Source organism: Fringilla coelebs (genome assembly GCF_963513975.1).
Source record: "Fringilla coelebs genome assembly, chromosome: 1".
NCBI classification, from domain to species: domain Eukaryota; kingdom Metazoa; phylum Chordata; class Aves; order Passeriformes; family Fringillidae; genus Fringilla; species Fringilla coelebs.
Genome location: NC_140028.1, coordinates 100,739,600 through 100,758,385, shown reverse-complemented (window position 1 = coordinate 100,758,385; position 18,786 = coordinate 100,739,600). Strand labels below are relative to the sequence as shown.

Sequence of the window (18,786 nt, the reverse complement as noted above, 5' to 3'; positions counted from 1 at the left end):
AATATATCAGTTTTAGTAATCTTTCATACAAGATTTCTCGTAGTTCTTAGTATTGGACACAACAGTTACAAGAGCAGCACTTGGGGTTTCCAACCAAGAGTCCAAATTTAGTCTGTCTCCTTTTACTACAAAATGAAAATTTCAACTAGTAATTACTTGGGGTTGAGTTAATATAGTTTAAAGTTGATAAGAATAACGTGCTTATTTACTATGAGGGTAGTGTAAGATTTATGACAGCCTTAACTATTAATTTTCACATTTTTAAGTGCATGGATTGTACAAACTATGAGACAGGTTAATTCCACTGCTGTAATTTAGTAACTGTAACTGGTTATTACAATGAGTGTTTTCTTTAGGGAGTTTCCCCATGAGGTCCCTACACTACCTTTTGTATCCAAGTTCCTTTGGTTTTTTTTCTTCTGTTGGGATATGCAGAGTTTCAGCCTTATTGCATGAAAATCCTATCTCAGGGACAATTAGGCCAATACTCAACTATAAGAGACTTTTTGAAACAATCTGCAGTTTGTGAGTTACAAGGACAAGAGTACACTGCAATATGACAATAAGATTAGGAGTATTTGATTTTTTTTTTTTAATTAAAAAAAAAAAAACTGAAGAAACAAAAAATAACCAACAAAAAAACCCCACAGAAACTTCTTTCACTAAGTGGGGAAAAAAAGGAGCCCATCATGTAAAAATCTAGGTGTGAGTAGAGCTGGCCAGGCTGATAATTGCTCCTCTGAGACCTGACGCACTCACTGCACACTTGACATCATCTGCACTTTCACTGTGAAGCAAAATTAACCACATACATTACAGCACAGTCCATATTCACCTTGGTTACTGGCAAAATACACACAAAGATATCCAACTTCAAGACTATAAACTAGGACCAAGACTTTTAGAAATCAGAACACTAAGTCAGACTTTAAGAGTGAATTAGAGAAAACACTCTTCATTTTCAAATTACCAAGCCCTAAAGAGCTTCCAGAAAAGCTTCTCAATACTCAGCACTTCTGAAAATTCAGCTATTTAATTACATTGCTGCATCAAACTGTAGCTTGACTCCAGTTCCTGAAGAAGTGTTTACAGCCTAAACAATAAGCAACCTTCATTACTGTCCCAATCTCAGTTTTTAAACTTCAGGTGAAAAAAAATGTGAAAAACAACACTTTGAAAGGACATCTAAAAAATAAAGGGTTAAAAAAAGTTACCCAACTTGAAACCCAGGCTAGGAAGAGAGATTTAAATCCACTTTGAAAATTTTTCTAGTTAATTAGTAAGACATGATCACAGCACATTAGACAAAGATTTTTATTTGTGTCTTTGCCACAAACTTACTTGGAGATCTCCAACAAATCTCAAACTGTTTGCCTGTCAGCTGCTATGAACAGAAAATGGATCTGTGCATGCACGATTTGAGAGAAAAATAGCACTTCATACAGAACACAACATAGGGCCTTCCTTAATCAATCCTGGAGTTTTGTTCATTTTTTGGAAAAAGAAATGTGGGTCAGTGATGAAAAAACATTCTCAATTAATCATTGTTCTATACTGACTTTATGAAAAATCATGTTTTACAACTCCTTTACTATCTTAGAAAACTGCTTGCATGAGCAGATGGAAAAAATTAGTTTCTATTTTCCTCACCAAAGTTACACCTTGAAAAAATATGTAGCACAAACCAGCAAAATAGACAGTATATCGAAATTCCAAAAAGGAATCACTTCTAATCATGCTACTTTTAGAAGTATTTCATCTGTGTTCTAGTTTAAAGATAATAAAACCTAATCCTGAACATACAGGAAAGCCTTCAGCTGTTTTGGGTGTGGTGGGATTTCATCCCTAAAGAGTCCAAAATGAATTTGTTTGCTCTACAGAAGAACCACAGCTTTACTGAATGAGCTTTGTCTACCTGCAGAGCCAAGGCCAGTGTTTCACACTGCAGCACCCACCACAGAAAACCCCTGCTGGCCACCTGATATCCAAGACTTGTATGTTCCTCTAAAGCTGCAGGGTGTTTAGACAAGAGGGAGATGACCCACTGAATGTCAAAAGCTGCTTGAGTACCATTTCGATTCTGATCTGACACCCAGTATTCAGGTCCTTGCTAGACCTTGTAGACCATCGTTATGCTGCCTTTTCCAAGATGACAAGCTCTGCAGCACATGCAGGCTCAGGACAGGATCTGACAGAGCAGAGTCCACAGAAACAACCTAAGTTTTGAGGACTTTTCTCTTAACATGAACAGAAGACAGATCAATAAATCCAAAGCAGCTCTAGCTCTGGGAGGCAGGGCAGGAAAAAAGTATACAGTGCAGTTAGGAAAAGTAATGATCCTGTGCATATTTAAGCATGACAAGGAGACTTATATTGGAAGATAAGGGAGAGTGCATAAGACTTCACAGGAAATAAGGAGAATTTGGATTACCTTGACAGAAAGGCCAAAGAAAGAGTAATGCACAAGGAGACTCTAAAAGTCTCTGAAATAAGACAATTTGAAAATCCATCCAGTTTTTTGTTCCTAATCAAACTCTCCGTTAATATGATTTGAATCTTTACTTAGTGTTTAACACAACACTTGGCAGCTACAATTTACTGAAGCAACTTAGCTGAGGTGAATTCTTACAGTTCCCAGATCCCATTGCTTAAACAGATTTTTTGAGTTTATGTTTCTTCTTACAGGGCTAGCAACTACAATTACTACAGCCACTTCTGAAAGTAATTTGTTTGTGCTAACAGCAGCATTCAGTAGCTTATGGCATCTGTGTATGTAAATAAACAAATAAATATAATACTTGATACACACACTTCTGCTGTATTGCTTTTTTGAGTTTTCAGGTTGTTAAGTATTTTTTAAATACAAATAAAGACACTCTGGTATACCCATTGGACTTTGAACAACTCCTAGTCCACTCTACATTTGTTAGCATGAGATCAGTTTTGACTACAATTTTGTTCTTTTGTAGGAAAAAAAAAAGTAAGATTCCACTGCTAATAATATAGAATGCGGAATTTACTACTATTGAAAAATTTTGTACTCATGAGAGGTATAAAGCCCCAGAGCTGCAAAGGAATTTTTAACATATGTAATACAAATATATATACACATGTGTGTATGTATTTTTACACATATAAAGCACCTGCTGCAGTGGATTTATATAACATCTTACAAAACCCTATTTTTAGCCCATTATAACTTTCTGAAAACTTATTTTTCAGGAGTTTTCCATGATTGTTTGAAAGAGCAGAATCATATATTATATTTTTGCTTCATGTCACAACAGGAAAAAAACCTGAAAACAAATACCCAGGTTTTCATTTCATAGATTGATTTACTCTCACAATGAAAAAAATGGCTGAACCTTACACTTTGAACTCCCAGAATGGCTAGTTCCCACTGATTTCTCATTACATTTGTCATTTAGAAAACACTAATACTACAATTAGTAAATGTTCCCATGGTGTATGTACTAACAGTGCAACAGGCAGCCACTTCCCTTCCTTGTCTCCAAGAAACATGTTTCTTACAACCTGGATAAAGACAAGCTCAGGAGTCAGCCCAGGGCCCAGAAGGAAGCTCTATCCATTTCTTGCCTCACTGTAGACTGTGCAATTGACCACCGCATCAAATTCCTGACAAGCAGTCTGAAATCAATCCTCCCCTTTTTCCTATCCAGCCCACTTGTGTTTGGGTGAAAAAGGAGCCAGGGCTCTTTGGAGAAGAGGTCACAACTTGGGTTGGTGTTGTCAAGCACATTTTTTTACCTGGAAAACACTTAACTATGTGATGAAACGTTGTTAAACTGCACTGCAGTTGGCATTCAGAAAAGATGCTTCATAATGACACCTTTACACTGAAATTACATAAATAGCAATTAAATTCAGTTAAACCAAGCACTGCCAGTTTTCATGCATTTATCATCAGGTGGAATAAAAAAACCCTTCACATTCCCTGTGTTTTATGAAGTCAAAAATGAAATAGCAACCTCCCGATTAGTTCCACAGAAGTATAAACTGCTGACAACTAGCTCTAACATGAAATTGAAGAAGGTGAATAGAAATTTAATATCATGTTATTCAAAGTATTTGTAGCTTAGACACAGTAAATATAGAATATTTTATTTGTAAACGTATTCAATATGTTCATCAAGACTACAGCTATAGCACTTGATTGGATGTGCATAAAATGGCACACCTCTCTAATTTATTTGAAGTCAGACTGCCAAGAATGTGTCTGTATTTCTTCAGACAGCAGGTCTTCTTGAAGGGATCTACAGCACCTCACGTCATGACTTTTCATTACCTGTATTTGAGTTAGCATTTTTTTTCCTTAGTTTCTGCTTCTCTCCTCCTTCCACCCTCTCAGAATTAGCTAACAGGGGAAAAAATTGTGTGGGTAAAATTTAACAATCTTCACAAACACAGTAAAAATTAAACACATGCACTAATTTTAAATTATGTGCAGTGTATGAAGGTAAAAGACATATTTATGGTTATAATGGCACCATACAGTTTTATATAACCAGCATTAGCTATAGAGTTTCCTATAATATTTTTATATATAAAGAAAACTAATCTGCTATACATACATTACAAGCACTCTAACACACCAGATAACTTCCAAACAGAATGCTCAAAACAAAACCCAGAAGGTTTATGAAGGTGCTGTTTCCCTTGCCTTTTATGCATAAAGTTGAACCACTATGTAAGCCACGACACGTTATTCTGTAGGCAATGATGCACAACTCGTTATGTTAAACCAAAAGGATTCAACTTATAGCTATTGCTGAGTTTTCTAGGTAGAAATTGCTTGTTGCCTTTTTTTTAAAACTAAAACACACTAGCACTTGTCACAATAAATTGAATTAGAACCATCAAGATGTTCAATATGGGTTCAGAAGCGCTAAACTAAAGGACTTCCACTACAGTATAGACAGGGGTCCCCTCAACTGTTTATTACCTTCAGAACAGTAACTACTTTCACCTGTCAGGATCATGGATACTGGCAGGATCATGTTTTCAGCAGAAACTTCCTCAGTCTTTTACTTCAGCCACCATCTTGAAGTTACAGTATCAAATACCAAGAACAGAATATACTGGGGAGTTGGAAGGCACTTGCCTGCTATTGCATATCCAAAACCAGATGTGATTGCCACATGAGTAGAAATTTCAGCAAAAGCAAGCCTTGTCATTTCCAAGTGGCAAATGTATTTTCATAAACAAACCTTTATAGAGTGCCGATGTGTTCTTTTAATAAATAATGCTGATAATTGACAACATTCCCATACCTTCAACGCTGAGCAGAACAGCATGAATGCAACATCCACCAGTGCAGGCATGGGAATAAACCAGCAAAAGGGTGATTTCTGATTCTGAAGCCAAACATCATCACTCCCCTCCTTTCAGAAGCAGAAAGGGGGGCGAGGACAAGAAAAGAAAAGAAAAAGAAAGACAGCCAAAACCAGCAGGCTAAGTAGAGTAACCGGAAGCATACAATTTACTGCTAATGGTTCAGTGTCGGCAAAGGACTGCTCAAGCTGTGCTCAACAAAAACTCAGTAATAGCCAAAGAGGGAAGTAAAAAAAGGCAAGATGTTTGGCTTTACTTTCTGTCAAATACTGTTAAATATGAGCCACTTAAAAAAATAGAATGAAAGAACCCAATAATGCTTTGTACAGGTGGTAGTGAGGTCCCTGGCTGGGCCTCCAGACAAAACCATTCCCATGTAAACCTTAAAGAGGATTAATCCTCAAGGACCACTGTAATGAGACCTTAAAAGGCTGAACAACAGCAGCCTATCACGGAGGGAAGCAGTAGCCTGCTCCCAGAAGTCTTCTCTAGCAGAGTTACATCAAAGCAAACTGGGACCAGATAGCAGGATTCTGCAAGAATCCCTTATCTCAGCGCTAGCGGATGCTTCTACTCTGATTGTCTTGAACTGCCACCTGTCCCAGACATCTTTGAAGGCAATGCTAAGCCTGTGATGGATCTGACCTCCTTGAGCTGAGATTCTTTTATGTCTTTCTTCATTTTCTGCTCTGTTACATTCTTTCCCTGCAACACACACTACATGAAACAAAGGGAGTTCTCACTCCTTGACTTACTGTCCCCAGCTATTTGAAAGCAAAAAAACAATGTTAAGGATTATACTTCACCCGCAATATGGAGCTGTCCTCAGGAGACAAGCCTCTTATTTTTGAGAGTTATAACTAGATGGCTTTTACACGAAGGGACTTTAAAATGAGGTTCAACATTGCTGGGAGCCAAGATATGAAAGCTGCATATCAGAGATAGCTTAAAAAACAAAAAGGTTCATAATACAGAAGTATACGAAAAATCACATTACGAAAATGAGCAGGAAAATAACCAGGAAGTACCAAGCCCCAGAGAAAACACCAAATTATTGTAGTATATATATGCATCCCATGTTGTGCACAAATAGCCTTTAATACCAGTGTCCACCATACAGTGCTAAAATCAGCCTATATTAAAATAAAAATAACTGGTCACTACAAATAAAACAGCAGGTCTTCTACTTGAGACAAATGCCTACACTGACATGAAGTATTGCACCTGGCCCCCCACGAAGGGATGTGGCTGCACCATGAATGCTGCGCATCAGGGCTGGTGTAACCAGGGATGTGCTGGCAACCACACACACTGACTTGGTGACACGTACTTGCAGTAGGAACAGCCAGAGTTACAGAGCTGAAGATAAATTCAGCTGAATATCATCAGATTTTTATCTCATAGCTACAAGCCATAATATACAAGTCACCATGGTTCTAAAAAGGCTGGGCTGAGGAGGAATACTGCTCCAACTCCCACCTCTGGTTTCCCACTTTTGCACTCAAATAATTTTGGACTATTTTATAAGTCCTTTTCTTCTAAGTACATGGCACTGTCAGAAGAATAAGAAGCAAAATATAGCTAGGCTGAAGAGGATTGCTGCCTGCCAGCAGTATCTCTGAGTTCCCCAAGCTGATAAAATAAAATTATGTCATTAGTTGCAATTAGGTGGGACTCATGGAAGCTGTATGCAGCAGGATGAGAGCAGGAAGAGAAAGCACCCTTCTTGAGTGCTTTTGAAGCTCCCTAGGAAATCACAGCTGGAAGAATAAAATTCTAAATCAAACAGCTGAGCTAGACTCTGGTAAAGACTGCAGCAAACAATGAGCAGATAAAGAGTCTGAATAATAAGTTAAAAAAAAGGCATCACATGGAAAACACTGAGAAGACCCTGGCATTTCTGGAGCCAAGACTTATTGGCACGTGTTGCCAAATAAATGTAGCCTAGAGGCAAGCTCAGAAGGAATCTGAAGATGGCTACTTCCCATCTATGAAGCAATTCCCACAACAGGGTATTGTGCTTCAAGACCACAGAGCAATGCCAGACTAAGCACCAGCTCCCATAGGGAAAACACTAAATTCATTTCTCAACAGACAGCAGAACACACCATTTCAGATGAGTGTCTCCCCAGAGAGCGGTGCCAATACCTTGTGTAACCTTAACAAACAGTATCCATGCCTACATCACTTCTCCAAGGCAGCCTAGAGGCCACCCCCTCATGGGAAGGCACGACAGCCCTATTTTGCCAGCCTCCAGGCACAGCCCCAGCAGCAAGTGGCCCAACACACCTCTGGTCCAGCAGGACCTGCATGCCCAGGCAACCCCCACGTGTAAATGCAACACAGGCAACACTCCCACAGGCTATTGACCAGAAAATTCCAGACAGGCTGGTCACAACACAGAGACACAGCATGCTTTAACCCACATGTACAGACCACTTTTCAGAGCAGGATACACCAGAAACTCACATCTATGGGAAGAAGCACTACAGCAGCCCTTGTCCTCCCTGATCCTGGTTTTTAATGCACAAAGGATGAATGGAACTACTAAATATCACATGTGCGTTAATCTGATAAGTAACTACTGACTTTGAAGAAACGTGCTATTTCGCCAAAAGAAGCAGAAACATTTTCACATGCCACAACTCAGGTTTTTAATTTGTTTTGTGGGGCACATGAAGCCAAATCAGGCCTTTAGCCTTTTTTTAAAGAGGTTTCTTCCAGTTAGTTTTATGTTTTTAAATTAAAAGCAAAAAAAAAAAAATTAACCAAAAACTTTTAAGAGTGAAAAAATGCACAGACCATAGCCACTGCCAGTTTCATGCAATATAAGGACTTAGATGAGCAGGACATACATCAGGCTTTCCAAATCCAACATCCCAAATACTGGGCAGCTCAATAATTAGCTAGTAATGTATGACTAGTGCTCCTCTTTTCCCTCCTAGTTAAAAACAAAAAAAAATTCCGCTCCTATCACAGCAGTAATTAATGTTTTTGATGTCTGGCACCAATTTTATTGTTAACAGCACTGTTAGATCAGTGGTGTTAATGCCAATTCAAATATCATCCAGCATGAAGAACAGCTTCGGTGCCAGCAGCTTCCTATCACTGTACCATGCTGGTCCATCCCGGTAAAGTGAGCAACCAATGTTTATACATAATATAGGCCTTGATCCAAATTTCATTCATCCAAGTAACCCAATTCTAGTTCAACAACAACGTCTAACAGAACTCAAGGCCAAAGCTTGAAGCTTTCTTAAGTTGTATCTGTATGTAGGCTGGTGAAAAAAAAACTCCATACAAATCAAAACTCCATACAAACCGTTTCACACTAGGCAGTCTGACATACTGGAATGAAATGCAGTTCAACACATTCTAACTCATTAGTTATTTGCTTCAACACTTGGTATGGTGTTACACTCAGCCATTACCGTAATCAGCCATTTATTGTGAAGTATTTCATATGCTATAACTTTTGGCTATTTCAACGGAGACTGTAAATGGAGGAATAACAATGTTCTGCTCTTCATCTGCAAAACGGTAACATGGATTCTTGGGAATTATGATTTTAAATTGCAACTAGCAAGGAGAACAGGTAAGAAAAAAGGGTAGAATCTAAGGCAACTGGGGATTATTTCAAAGTTTATTGAAGCCAGCAGCTGTTGATTCATTGAATTCACTGGGTTCTGGATCAGCATCATTCAACTGTTTCGGAAAAATGATGGCTTGGGGCAGCTGAAATGTGAAAGGGGAACTATAATACACAATGGGGGACCCTCTTTACGACCTTATTCAGTGTGGAACATGAAAGAAGCATAATTGAGATTAGAAAGCAATTCTGTTATCTGGTGAGTTATCTGTTTTGAACTCCAAAAAACTGCAAGACAATTTAAAAAAAACAGTAAAGAAAGCAATATTGAAAGAGTGTTCTGTGAGTGGCAACTCTTACTTTTAAAAGGAGTACGAAGATGTACAAACCTGCACATACATACATTACCATGCACGTAGTGCCTTTCCTGCTGCTGTGTACCCACCACCACACATGCCAATGACCACATGGCAATACAGCAGCTGTACTCTTTAAAACACAGCTATGAATACTCAATATATTGAGGATAATACTGCTTCTCTGCACTGGTGGTTGAGGCCTCGGCTGCAAGCTATATTATCAGAAATCAATAAAGGTAGCCAGTATAAGTTTGACTGAAGGGGTAAGCATTCCTAACGTGATCTCCAGACTCAGATGTGATCCACTCAGCAAGTTCAAGAGCCCCAGTAGTAAGTAATTTGAGCAGTGTTTCAATAAGAGTTTAGAGAGTGCTGTGTAAACTACGAAGACTAAGAGGTAAAGAGCCAGGCTAAGAGGAAGCTAATTGTGCTGGTAGGTGTGAATAAAAGGAAGCAGAGGCTATGGCTAAGTGGCTCTCCTCTTAAGTACTGAGCTCAATCAATAGGAATAAAGCTGTATCTGCTGATACAGGTTGCTGTACATTTTCAGCAATCCTGAAAATGTTCAGCAACCAAAGCATTTAAGCTGTCATAAAAGTAAAGGCCTGTTCAAGCCTGGACTCCAACAGGAGGCTAGTACTGACAGACTTCCATGGGACAAGCTTGAAACTGTACTTTGACCACAGGGACCATGTTGCCTTTCAACTCCCCCTTTGACAAGTCCATGGTCAATGCCATGCAGAGAGCAGGCCCCTGGTGTCTGCACACTCCCATTACTCCCCTGCCCCACTGAGGCATCCTCTGGGACACAATGCCCTCCTTCTGTGCCCACACAAGGGCCAGGGGACAAGAGCAAGGAAAAAGAGAGCACATCCAGGTCTCAAGCGCCCAGAATGAAAGAGAATTAACACAAGAGAGTCAGGACAGAGTCTTTCACAGATGGCTGTACACATTAGCTACTCTGCAACTGATTTATTGCTACAGTTTTCTTAACAAAAGCTGGACAATGACAGCAGAGGTGGAGCAAAAAATCTCAATTTAAATGTTTGTTTTCTACATTTAGACGCAACGGTTGAGGGTTCTGCTGGCTAAATACAGACAGATAGGGCCATCTTAAATCCCTGATATATCAGGACATTCATAGGGAGTTAACAGATATGACCCAGGATACAGGGGTTGACCAGGCTGGCAGTCACACCACTTAGGATCCTCACAGGCATGAAAATGGCACTCAATGCCAACCTCTCCTTAGGCAATTCAATTCACTCTAGTAGCATTGCCCAGAGAGAACCCCAAAGCAAGAAAACAATCTCACATTTGTCCCCACCTTCCAGCCGCTGATGCCAGTTACATTGTAGGCACACAAGATCAGCCAAAATCCACTACGGACCTTCTGTTTTAAAAGCAGATGTGACCAATGTCCGTGTATCAAGGGATGCAACAACTTTGAAGAAGCTTTTCACTCTCTCCTGATTTAAGGACAGTGCATCTGCCTTGATGCTCAAGAGATGGATTACATTATTTCTTGGCTTTTTCTTCACAGTTCTTAACCATGATTCTGTGGCTCTGAGCAATGAATTCTGTCTCTTTCTATGAAGGCAGTATACAACAAATGCATACTGTAAAGCAGATAAAAAAGCTTCAGCTGGAAAAAACAAATCAAATCCATTAGTATTTTTATATTTGTCCTGTCTTCATCCTCCCTATTCTTTAAAAAAACAAACAAACAATCAAACAAAAAACGCCCCACATATAAAACCTCATCCCACAGCTTTCTCAGATACACTTGAACACCAAAACAAGAAACAAGGAGACATTAAAATAACATTTTTTATGTGCTTCTCAAAACATTTTTAGAATTTTGAAGTCCAACAGAATTATACAGCTACAAATAATTTTTATAATTTCTTATTTAGAAATAAGAAATCTCCAACATCCTATTCTACCAAATCAAACCAGGCCAAACAACCAAAAAAAAAAGAAAACCCCAAACCAAAAAGAAAAACAAACAAACAAAAAAACCCCCAAACAAATAGCAAAACCAAAACCAAACTAACAAAAAACCCCACCCAAACCTACAAGTTCACCTTTCAATTGCTCAATCATATTACACTTCAAAGCTTTCCAGACACTGGCAGTTCTGGAGTCTGTCTCATGCTGAGGAGAGAAAAAATGCATAAGAAGGAAGAACATATCTACATACTGTAAATCTATAGGTGCAGTTGTTACTTCCACATGAGACCATCACACAAGAGACACTGCTGGTTTCACAGGCCTCAAGAGAAATGGGCAGGAGTACTTGTAATGAGCAGTTTCAAAAACAACACGGGAGGTTTGGAAGGCATCTTGGAGAAGCTGTTTCAACTTAGAAGCTGCTAAGCTTACAAGGTCTGCAGCACCTTCCTAAATTTCACACTGAAGCTGCCTCTGACCATAAGCTTGTATTTGAGAACAGTAATATTTTTTGTTGGAGGCAATTGAAAGATACTATTATATTTTAGACTTTTAATCCCAAAAATGTTTTTGCAAACACACTAATTTTTTTAAGAACCCCACTTCAGCTGCTCAGCTGACATGAGCAGTCTGACATTCACTTTTATAACAGAGGCTTTTTTCCTTGTGAGTTCTATTAAAAGCTTTAGATTTTACTTTTTTTCAACTACTCCTACTTGACAACATTTGGAAACCACCCCATAAATCACTGTCAGTAGAGAGTTTTGTTACTAGAGTGCTTAAGCCTCTCCCCTGCAAAATGCTGCAGAGTTGAAGTAGGACCCAGATTCTCAAAGGCCAAACTCAGTTTGAAACTGAAGAGCACCTAAATGTATTTAAAGACTCTGGCCCTAAATCTCTAGAAAGATTCTCCAGTGACATTTTCCTACCACTGCTCAACCAGGCCAGGTAGAAACTCTCTACAAAAAGCTGTCCTGGTCTCCTGTCACCAAAAGACACTGGGAAACTAGAGGTGAAATAAGAAAAGTGCCTGCTTTGGGGCTATCCAGAAGTGCCTTGGTTGTCTCTCTTGAGTCCAAATTATGCCAGGTAGATGACAAAGAAGGCCACCACCTACCCCTCTACAAGCCCTTTCCCTGAGCCCATCTCCTGGTGGTGACTTGGACTGCTCTCACTGTCAAATGTGCCACACACAGCTGGCCATTGTGGTTCAAGAGTCACTGCCATGAAAAGTCACTGCTTTCCAGTTACTGCAGTTTAAAACAGTGTTTCCAGTTAACAGTTTGCATTTTTAGAAACAGAATCCGATTCCCCTTTTTGTTCCACACTCCCTTTTCCTTTCTAATGGGGATATGAAGGAAGGGGAATTCTTGTCAACAGAAATTAAAGCTAGTAAATGAACAAGTGCACCTAGTGAACCAGTATTGTATTTTCCTTGCTGGGGTCTTTCGTTCATGTTGCAAATTGATTTTGAGGTGACACTAACACTGGGTAATCTAACTTGGGCAGTTATGCAAGGCCCAGTCCTTACAAAGCTAAGCCCAAGAACAGCCAGTGGGAACTGAGGGCAATCAATACCTTTGGAGAGCTAATCCTATGAAATGTGCAATAAGCAGCTCCCACTTCCCCAGATAGATACAGAAGCTTCACACCAGCAAAATAAATCCTTGGTAAGAAGAGGTGAAAAAAAGGAAAGGAAAAAAAAAAAAAGAAGGTTTCTTTGCACTGCTTTAAGCTAGTGCAACCTCTCTGAAGATGAAGTGATTTACCACAAAGAGAATCCTGCAAGGGCCATACATTCCTCTATACATAAATATTTGGATCAGAGCCAAATGATCTGTCACTGCTCTTTGCTTAAGATAATTCTTCAGGGTTTGCTAATTAGGTACTAACAATTCTTTCAGACGATCTGTGTAACCCAGGGAAGAATATCAACAGTATGTTTTAAATCAAAGTGTTTACATCAGGAATGATTCATTTTTTCCATGAGGAATGACTTGTGTGACAGGCAGTCTTAGCACTGCCATAAATCTACATGAAAATTAAAATTGTGGAAGAAAATAACAAAGGCAAGTTGCTATCCCCATCTTCCCTGCCTCAGCCCCAACTCTAGAGATGGTATAATGGAATTTACATTAACAAGGGGCTCCAACTACCACTGGAATTAGTGTTTGAGAAACTCAGGATTTTAAATCCTTTTAAGAAACACTGTGATTAAGGTCAGTAACTCTGCTCTCCTCAACAAAGAAAAGGAGCTAACTCAAGCTCTTCTGTCATCTGTCCTAATGCCTTTTTAAAGGAAAAAAAAAAAGTTTTTTAGAAGTTAAACAAACAAAACCAGCATCTCCCTCTTCCTTTGTGGGCTCTGTTTAAATAGTGGTTAAGAAATCCATAACAAAAAAGACAGAAAAGAAAAATTCTAGTTTAGGCCTGTGTTTTCCCTTTTATCTGTTGGAGAATAGAAGGCTGTGAGCTGAGCATGGGACTGCATTCACATTCTCAGTTGCTAAATGGTTGAGGGGCTCTCTGGTGGTGCAGAGGGTTGCCAGCTCCATAGCATGTTTCATCCCAGCTGTTTGAAAAGCTGGTTCACTTGAAACACAACCATTATCCCCACCCACACTCCGCAGGAGAGCAAACTCCCCCTCAATGAGGGATTTCTTCCACATTTATGGTAACTATTATTACCAACATTTACAACATCAGTCATTATAATTAGAAAAAAAATTAAAACAAAAAAAATCCTGCAATGCACAAACAGACACACACGTGTTTACATGTAAAAATGCAAATCATTCAAGTTGTTTCTAATAACTGCAGCTCATGGAAGGAACATGCGTTCTACACACAACTGACTTAAACACCCTTTTCTTTTTTTGTCATAAAAACATACAGATGTCTTTCTTCAAAAAAATTATTTTCCCTTTTCCTGTGTTACAGGAAGCCTGCCCACACTTTTAAATACAAAGTGGGTATAAATAGAAGCACAAATTAGGCATCTTGAGAAGTCTGTATTTTCCAACCACAAGGAAACTAAGAAATTACTGTAAGTGTTTACACATCTGACTATGTTGCATTAAAACATTTTCTATACATGTGCCCAGCAAAACTAGCAAGAAACTAAGAGAGGAAAACAATACCCTCCCTGGTTCTTTACCTGTTGCTACGATGTACATTATTCAGCCTTCTTCATATGGACCACTAAAAGTGTCAGTCTTAATGCAGTCACCACTCTGATGAAAGCATATCTTACATATATAAATGATACAACTACTATGAAAATTTCAGTGAGATTGTCTGCTTTCCTATAAATCTAACTAGACATTTGTCTTTTTAGTTGTCTCTCTGTATCATAGCTATTAAAGGTAAATAAAAGCATGATGGCTCTTTTTATGACATTAATAGCTTGAGGGACCTTATAAATCAGTGAATACAAATGTACTACTCATTACAGGAGAGGGAAGCAGGTCTGTCCATCTGATGCTTTCTGACTTAGATTTCTGTTTTAAGATCTTGTTGCTCATTTAAAATTAACTCATCTCCTGTTTCTTTGCTGCCGTATGGTGGGGAACTTCTGGTGTTCTCTCAACTTCTGACATCAATGTTTTACTAGTAGTCCACACAGCCTAACTAGCTAGCATTAATGGTCACAATGCAGACACAGTAGCTTCATTTAATCTTGACAGCTCTTCTCAAAAGGTGAATTTGGGAAAATAAACCAAAATAAACTCATTGCAAACCACTGAGACACATCCTGACTGACCAGATCTTTTTCTTCTGTCAGAACCTTCAGTAATTTCAGTAACACTTTGAACAATATTTAAGGGGTGAGCTGGCAGCTGGTCAGATGGTCAAAACGGCAATCTTCCCCACTAAATTCAGCATAAGGTTTGTCGGTTTTGAGGGTTGTTTTTGTCACACATTTCATTTCTCCCCAGCTGTACTGCCTACAAACAGAGAAGTTATTTTGCTTCCCCAATAATACTTGTTTGTTTTGTTGGGTTTCTTTTAGGCTAGATTTGGGCATTTGCTAACCAGAAGCTAGGAATGGTGCCTCCAACCCCCGAGGTAATACTTGTATGCCCTGCTGCTCATGAGTGGCCGTTTGCACTGCACATTCATGCCTCTCTGGCAGGAGTCTGCCACTGGTGTGCTGCAGAGACTGTGTGCTCCTCAACAGAGAGATGAGTAACTCCCCCAGAGGGTTTGAGCAGGTCTGTACGAGAGCAGGAAAGGAAGGTGTACAAAAACCAACTGACTAAACTGAAAAACAGCTCAAAAGCTTAACTGCTAACTTTTTTCCTAAATACTGATCTAAAGTATACAGACAACAAGTGTTCATTTTCTCATAATACCTCCATCCTTATTAACAATCAGGCTTTTTTTTTTAAAGGAGGTTGGTGAGACTTAAGGTTGTGCAAGACATACTTTGATCTGCACCCTGATGAGTGAACATTCCCCTTTGCTGCTAGCCCAACTAATGAAGGGATAAAATTAGCTTTTATCCCTGGCACTTTCTTTAGCAAAAAAACATGCACTAATCAGCTGTCCTCACTAATCAGTCGTCTGGTTAATGACCTTTTGCCTTAAAACACTAAAATTTCTGAATGATGTTAAAAAAAAGGAAAACCAATGCAGACTGCTCTCTCTTTGTGAGTCTTAAGCTTATCATCTGGAATTGGAGACTGAAAGGTTAAATGGCAAATCTGTATCCTGACTGGGTGATAAATCTATAATCAAAAGGCACAAGCCTTGACACCTCAAGATGTACTTCATTACTACACAACTAAATGATCTTTTTTCTCTTTTTTTTGTAAACTAGAAACAGATGGAAAAAAAATTGCTTAACTCCTTCATACTTCGCGCCTGTGGAGAAATCCACTCCACATCTGTGTTCAAGTGTCAGTTAATTTCTTACTTTTTTATTAATGCCTGAGTGAGAATTCAGAAGTTGAAACCATTTGCCTTTTTTCCTCCCCCTTACAACTTCAGAGAACTATAGCTGGGAAAGAAAATTGCAAAAACACTCCATCAAGCCTGCATTCTCAAACATTCTTAAACATTTGTGAATGTCTAAAAAAACCCTCCAAAACAAAACAAAGAGTCCCAAAGCACAAAAATAAGCCTTCCAATTCCCCAAATTCTCAGTGTACAGGGCACAGTCCTTCTTCCCCTCAATAACAAACTTTAACATTGTTTTAAAAGAGGGATTTTTAAGGCCTGTTTCATTTTCCCTCTCTGCTAGCTATAATGAGGCTCGTTTTTCTTCATGTTTTAAGGAGGTGGAGTAAAACACAACCCTGGATGACTGAGGAGGATTAGCAACAGATGAGATGTCCTGTGGAAGTCACTTTGCAGAGGCCTGCGGTAATTTCTACCTGCAGTGCAACTGCACCCTGGATTTTAACTTCAGGAAAAAAGAGATTGCATTTACCACAAACACCACTCCCTGCAGATAAAGCAGTTCTCCCCGGGGACAATGCAAAGTGACACAATCACATAAAATTTGACAGCCTTCCAACTTTGCATCCCCAAAGAGGCCAGCGATGGATACTCACGGTAATGAGGGTCCATGTAGCCGTTGCGGGGGTCCATGGTAAAGAGCGTCCCGCGGTACGGTACGGAAGGTTCGGGAAGGTGCGATATAGATCCATGGATCTCCTTCTTGATTAATGAGGCCCTTTCCTCACTCGACGTGGAAGGCTCTTCACTGATCTTGCCGAGGCCTTGCCCACCCTGCGGCTGCATTGTGATCGCGTTCCTTCTCTCTCTGTGATAGGTCTGCCCAGGACTTTCATCCTCTGCAAAAAAATGAGGGAGAAGAAAGAGAGAAGGGAAGAAAAAAGAGAGACACGCACTTTTAGCCCATTTATAGCAAATACAATAAAGAAAAGTTCTCCCCCCGCTGCCCTCCTCCTCCTCCCGGTGTAAGTTTGTGACAGGAGGTGCCTGTGTGGCTGTGAGGGATGGCCTGGGGACGCTTGCCCGCTCAGAGCCGGCAGCGGCCGAGCAGTAGATCACCGTCACCCCGGCACTGATGCTCCTACCAGCGGGGCTATCAATTGTGCCGCAACAGACAGAGCCTTGCTGTTTCCCTGCCTCTGGGACAAGGAGACCGGGAGCTCCCTGATGGGGAGTCAAGAAATGATTTGTCACACGGAGGAGAAGATGAACCCCACCGGCCGGGCCTAAATCACGCCCAGCCACCCACCACAGCTCTGCAGCCCAGCTCCAGGTCCCTGGGGTTTGCCTGTGTGAGGGGCTGAAACCTTGCAGAGAGGTTGGCAGCGATCAGAACCGAGGTGGGCAACAAGGAAATGGGTACGACTGCTCAAGATACAGGACCAGCAGCATCAGGCAGGCACAAGCAAGGCCACCTGCTCTGACAGTGTCACCACGTGCAGGACGGTTGCGTATACTCCCCCTACCTCTTTTTCCTGTATCCACAAAAACAAAGCCACAAACTCTTAATGAACAAGGGGGAAGAAAAAGCTGGGGGTAAAATAATAACAACTAAGAGTGTCAAACCCAAGCCCTAGTTTGGAGTAAGCCTCTGGCCTGTGGTACCACTTGTAAGGGGAGAAGAGCCTCCTGACCATGGTTCTACCAGCCTTCCTTGCAGACAGCTCCAGGACTAGGTGCTAAAACAACCCACTGCTCCCACAAGATTTTTAACCCCTAGGGACTACATACACCCTTCAAAAACCAGACAAAATGGCTCTGTTCCTCAAAAATCAAGATGCATGCTCCTAGGTACATTTCACACATACCATGTGGCAAGGAGATTTGCTAGGTACGTAAGTCTCTAATGTAAATGCTCTCCTTCAGTTGCATTATTAGTTTAAAATATAGATGTTTCTCTAAAGAAGCATGATTGCTTGCTGCCTGTAATCCTTGGCCAAAACCAATGCTCCAGGTACAGCCTTGTTCCATCAACCACACTGCACGTGCAAGCGTACACCAATACATCTTGAAGGAATACTGATAAAGATTCTTCATTTCAAAGTTGCTCTGCAGTTCTAGAAGTACACAAGGAATCTCAAATTATTAAATGCTGGGCACAAAAATGGTAACTAGAAAAGGAAATGAAAACACCCTTAGGAAATAAAACTAAAGTGCTCCTACTCTACAAGCCACATGCAAGGAAGAATGATTGACACCAGTGCCAAGATTGCATTTCGGTTGTCAGAGATTTGAGGTCAGGGCTAAGTTTTCACTTGTACCTTTCCCTGGTGTACTTGTTCACACAGCAAAAGCAGCAGCCAGCAACTCACTGGGTGACTACACTCAACAAGGCTGATGCCAGCGTGACTCAACCTATGTGCCTTTATACGAATTAGATTAGAAACAAACTCTGGACATGCAGATACCTGGCCATTATATGCGTAAATTAGCCACACCATGGCTTTGAACGAAATGCTAACCAGTTTTTTCCTCTTTCTCCTCTCCCCCCAAGGAGCAACAGCACAAAAACTCAGCAGCATAGCCTATTGAGCACTTAATTATTTTTCTATCTCCAAGTATTACAGCAGC

General features: G+C 40.1%; 1 protein-coding gene across 2 annotated transcripts in view; it reads right to left on the bottom strand.

The window, feature by feature from the left end:
* GLI3 (GLI family zinc finger 3) overlaps positions 1 to 18,786 on the bottom strand; it is a gene marked incomplete at both ends in the record, with an annotated part of 186,634 nt that overhangs the window by 117,521 nt on the left and 50,327 nt on the right. For both annotated transcript variants that reach the window (XM_084208535.1, XM_084208536.1), the window contains one exon: positions 16,812 to 17,054. In XM_084208535.1, the coding sequence (XP_084064661.1) occupies positions 16,812 to 17,054 (243 nt within the window). The remainder of the gene's footprint in view (positions 1 to 16,811; positions 17,055 to 18,786) is intronic.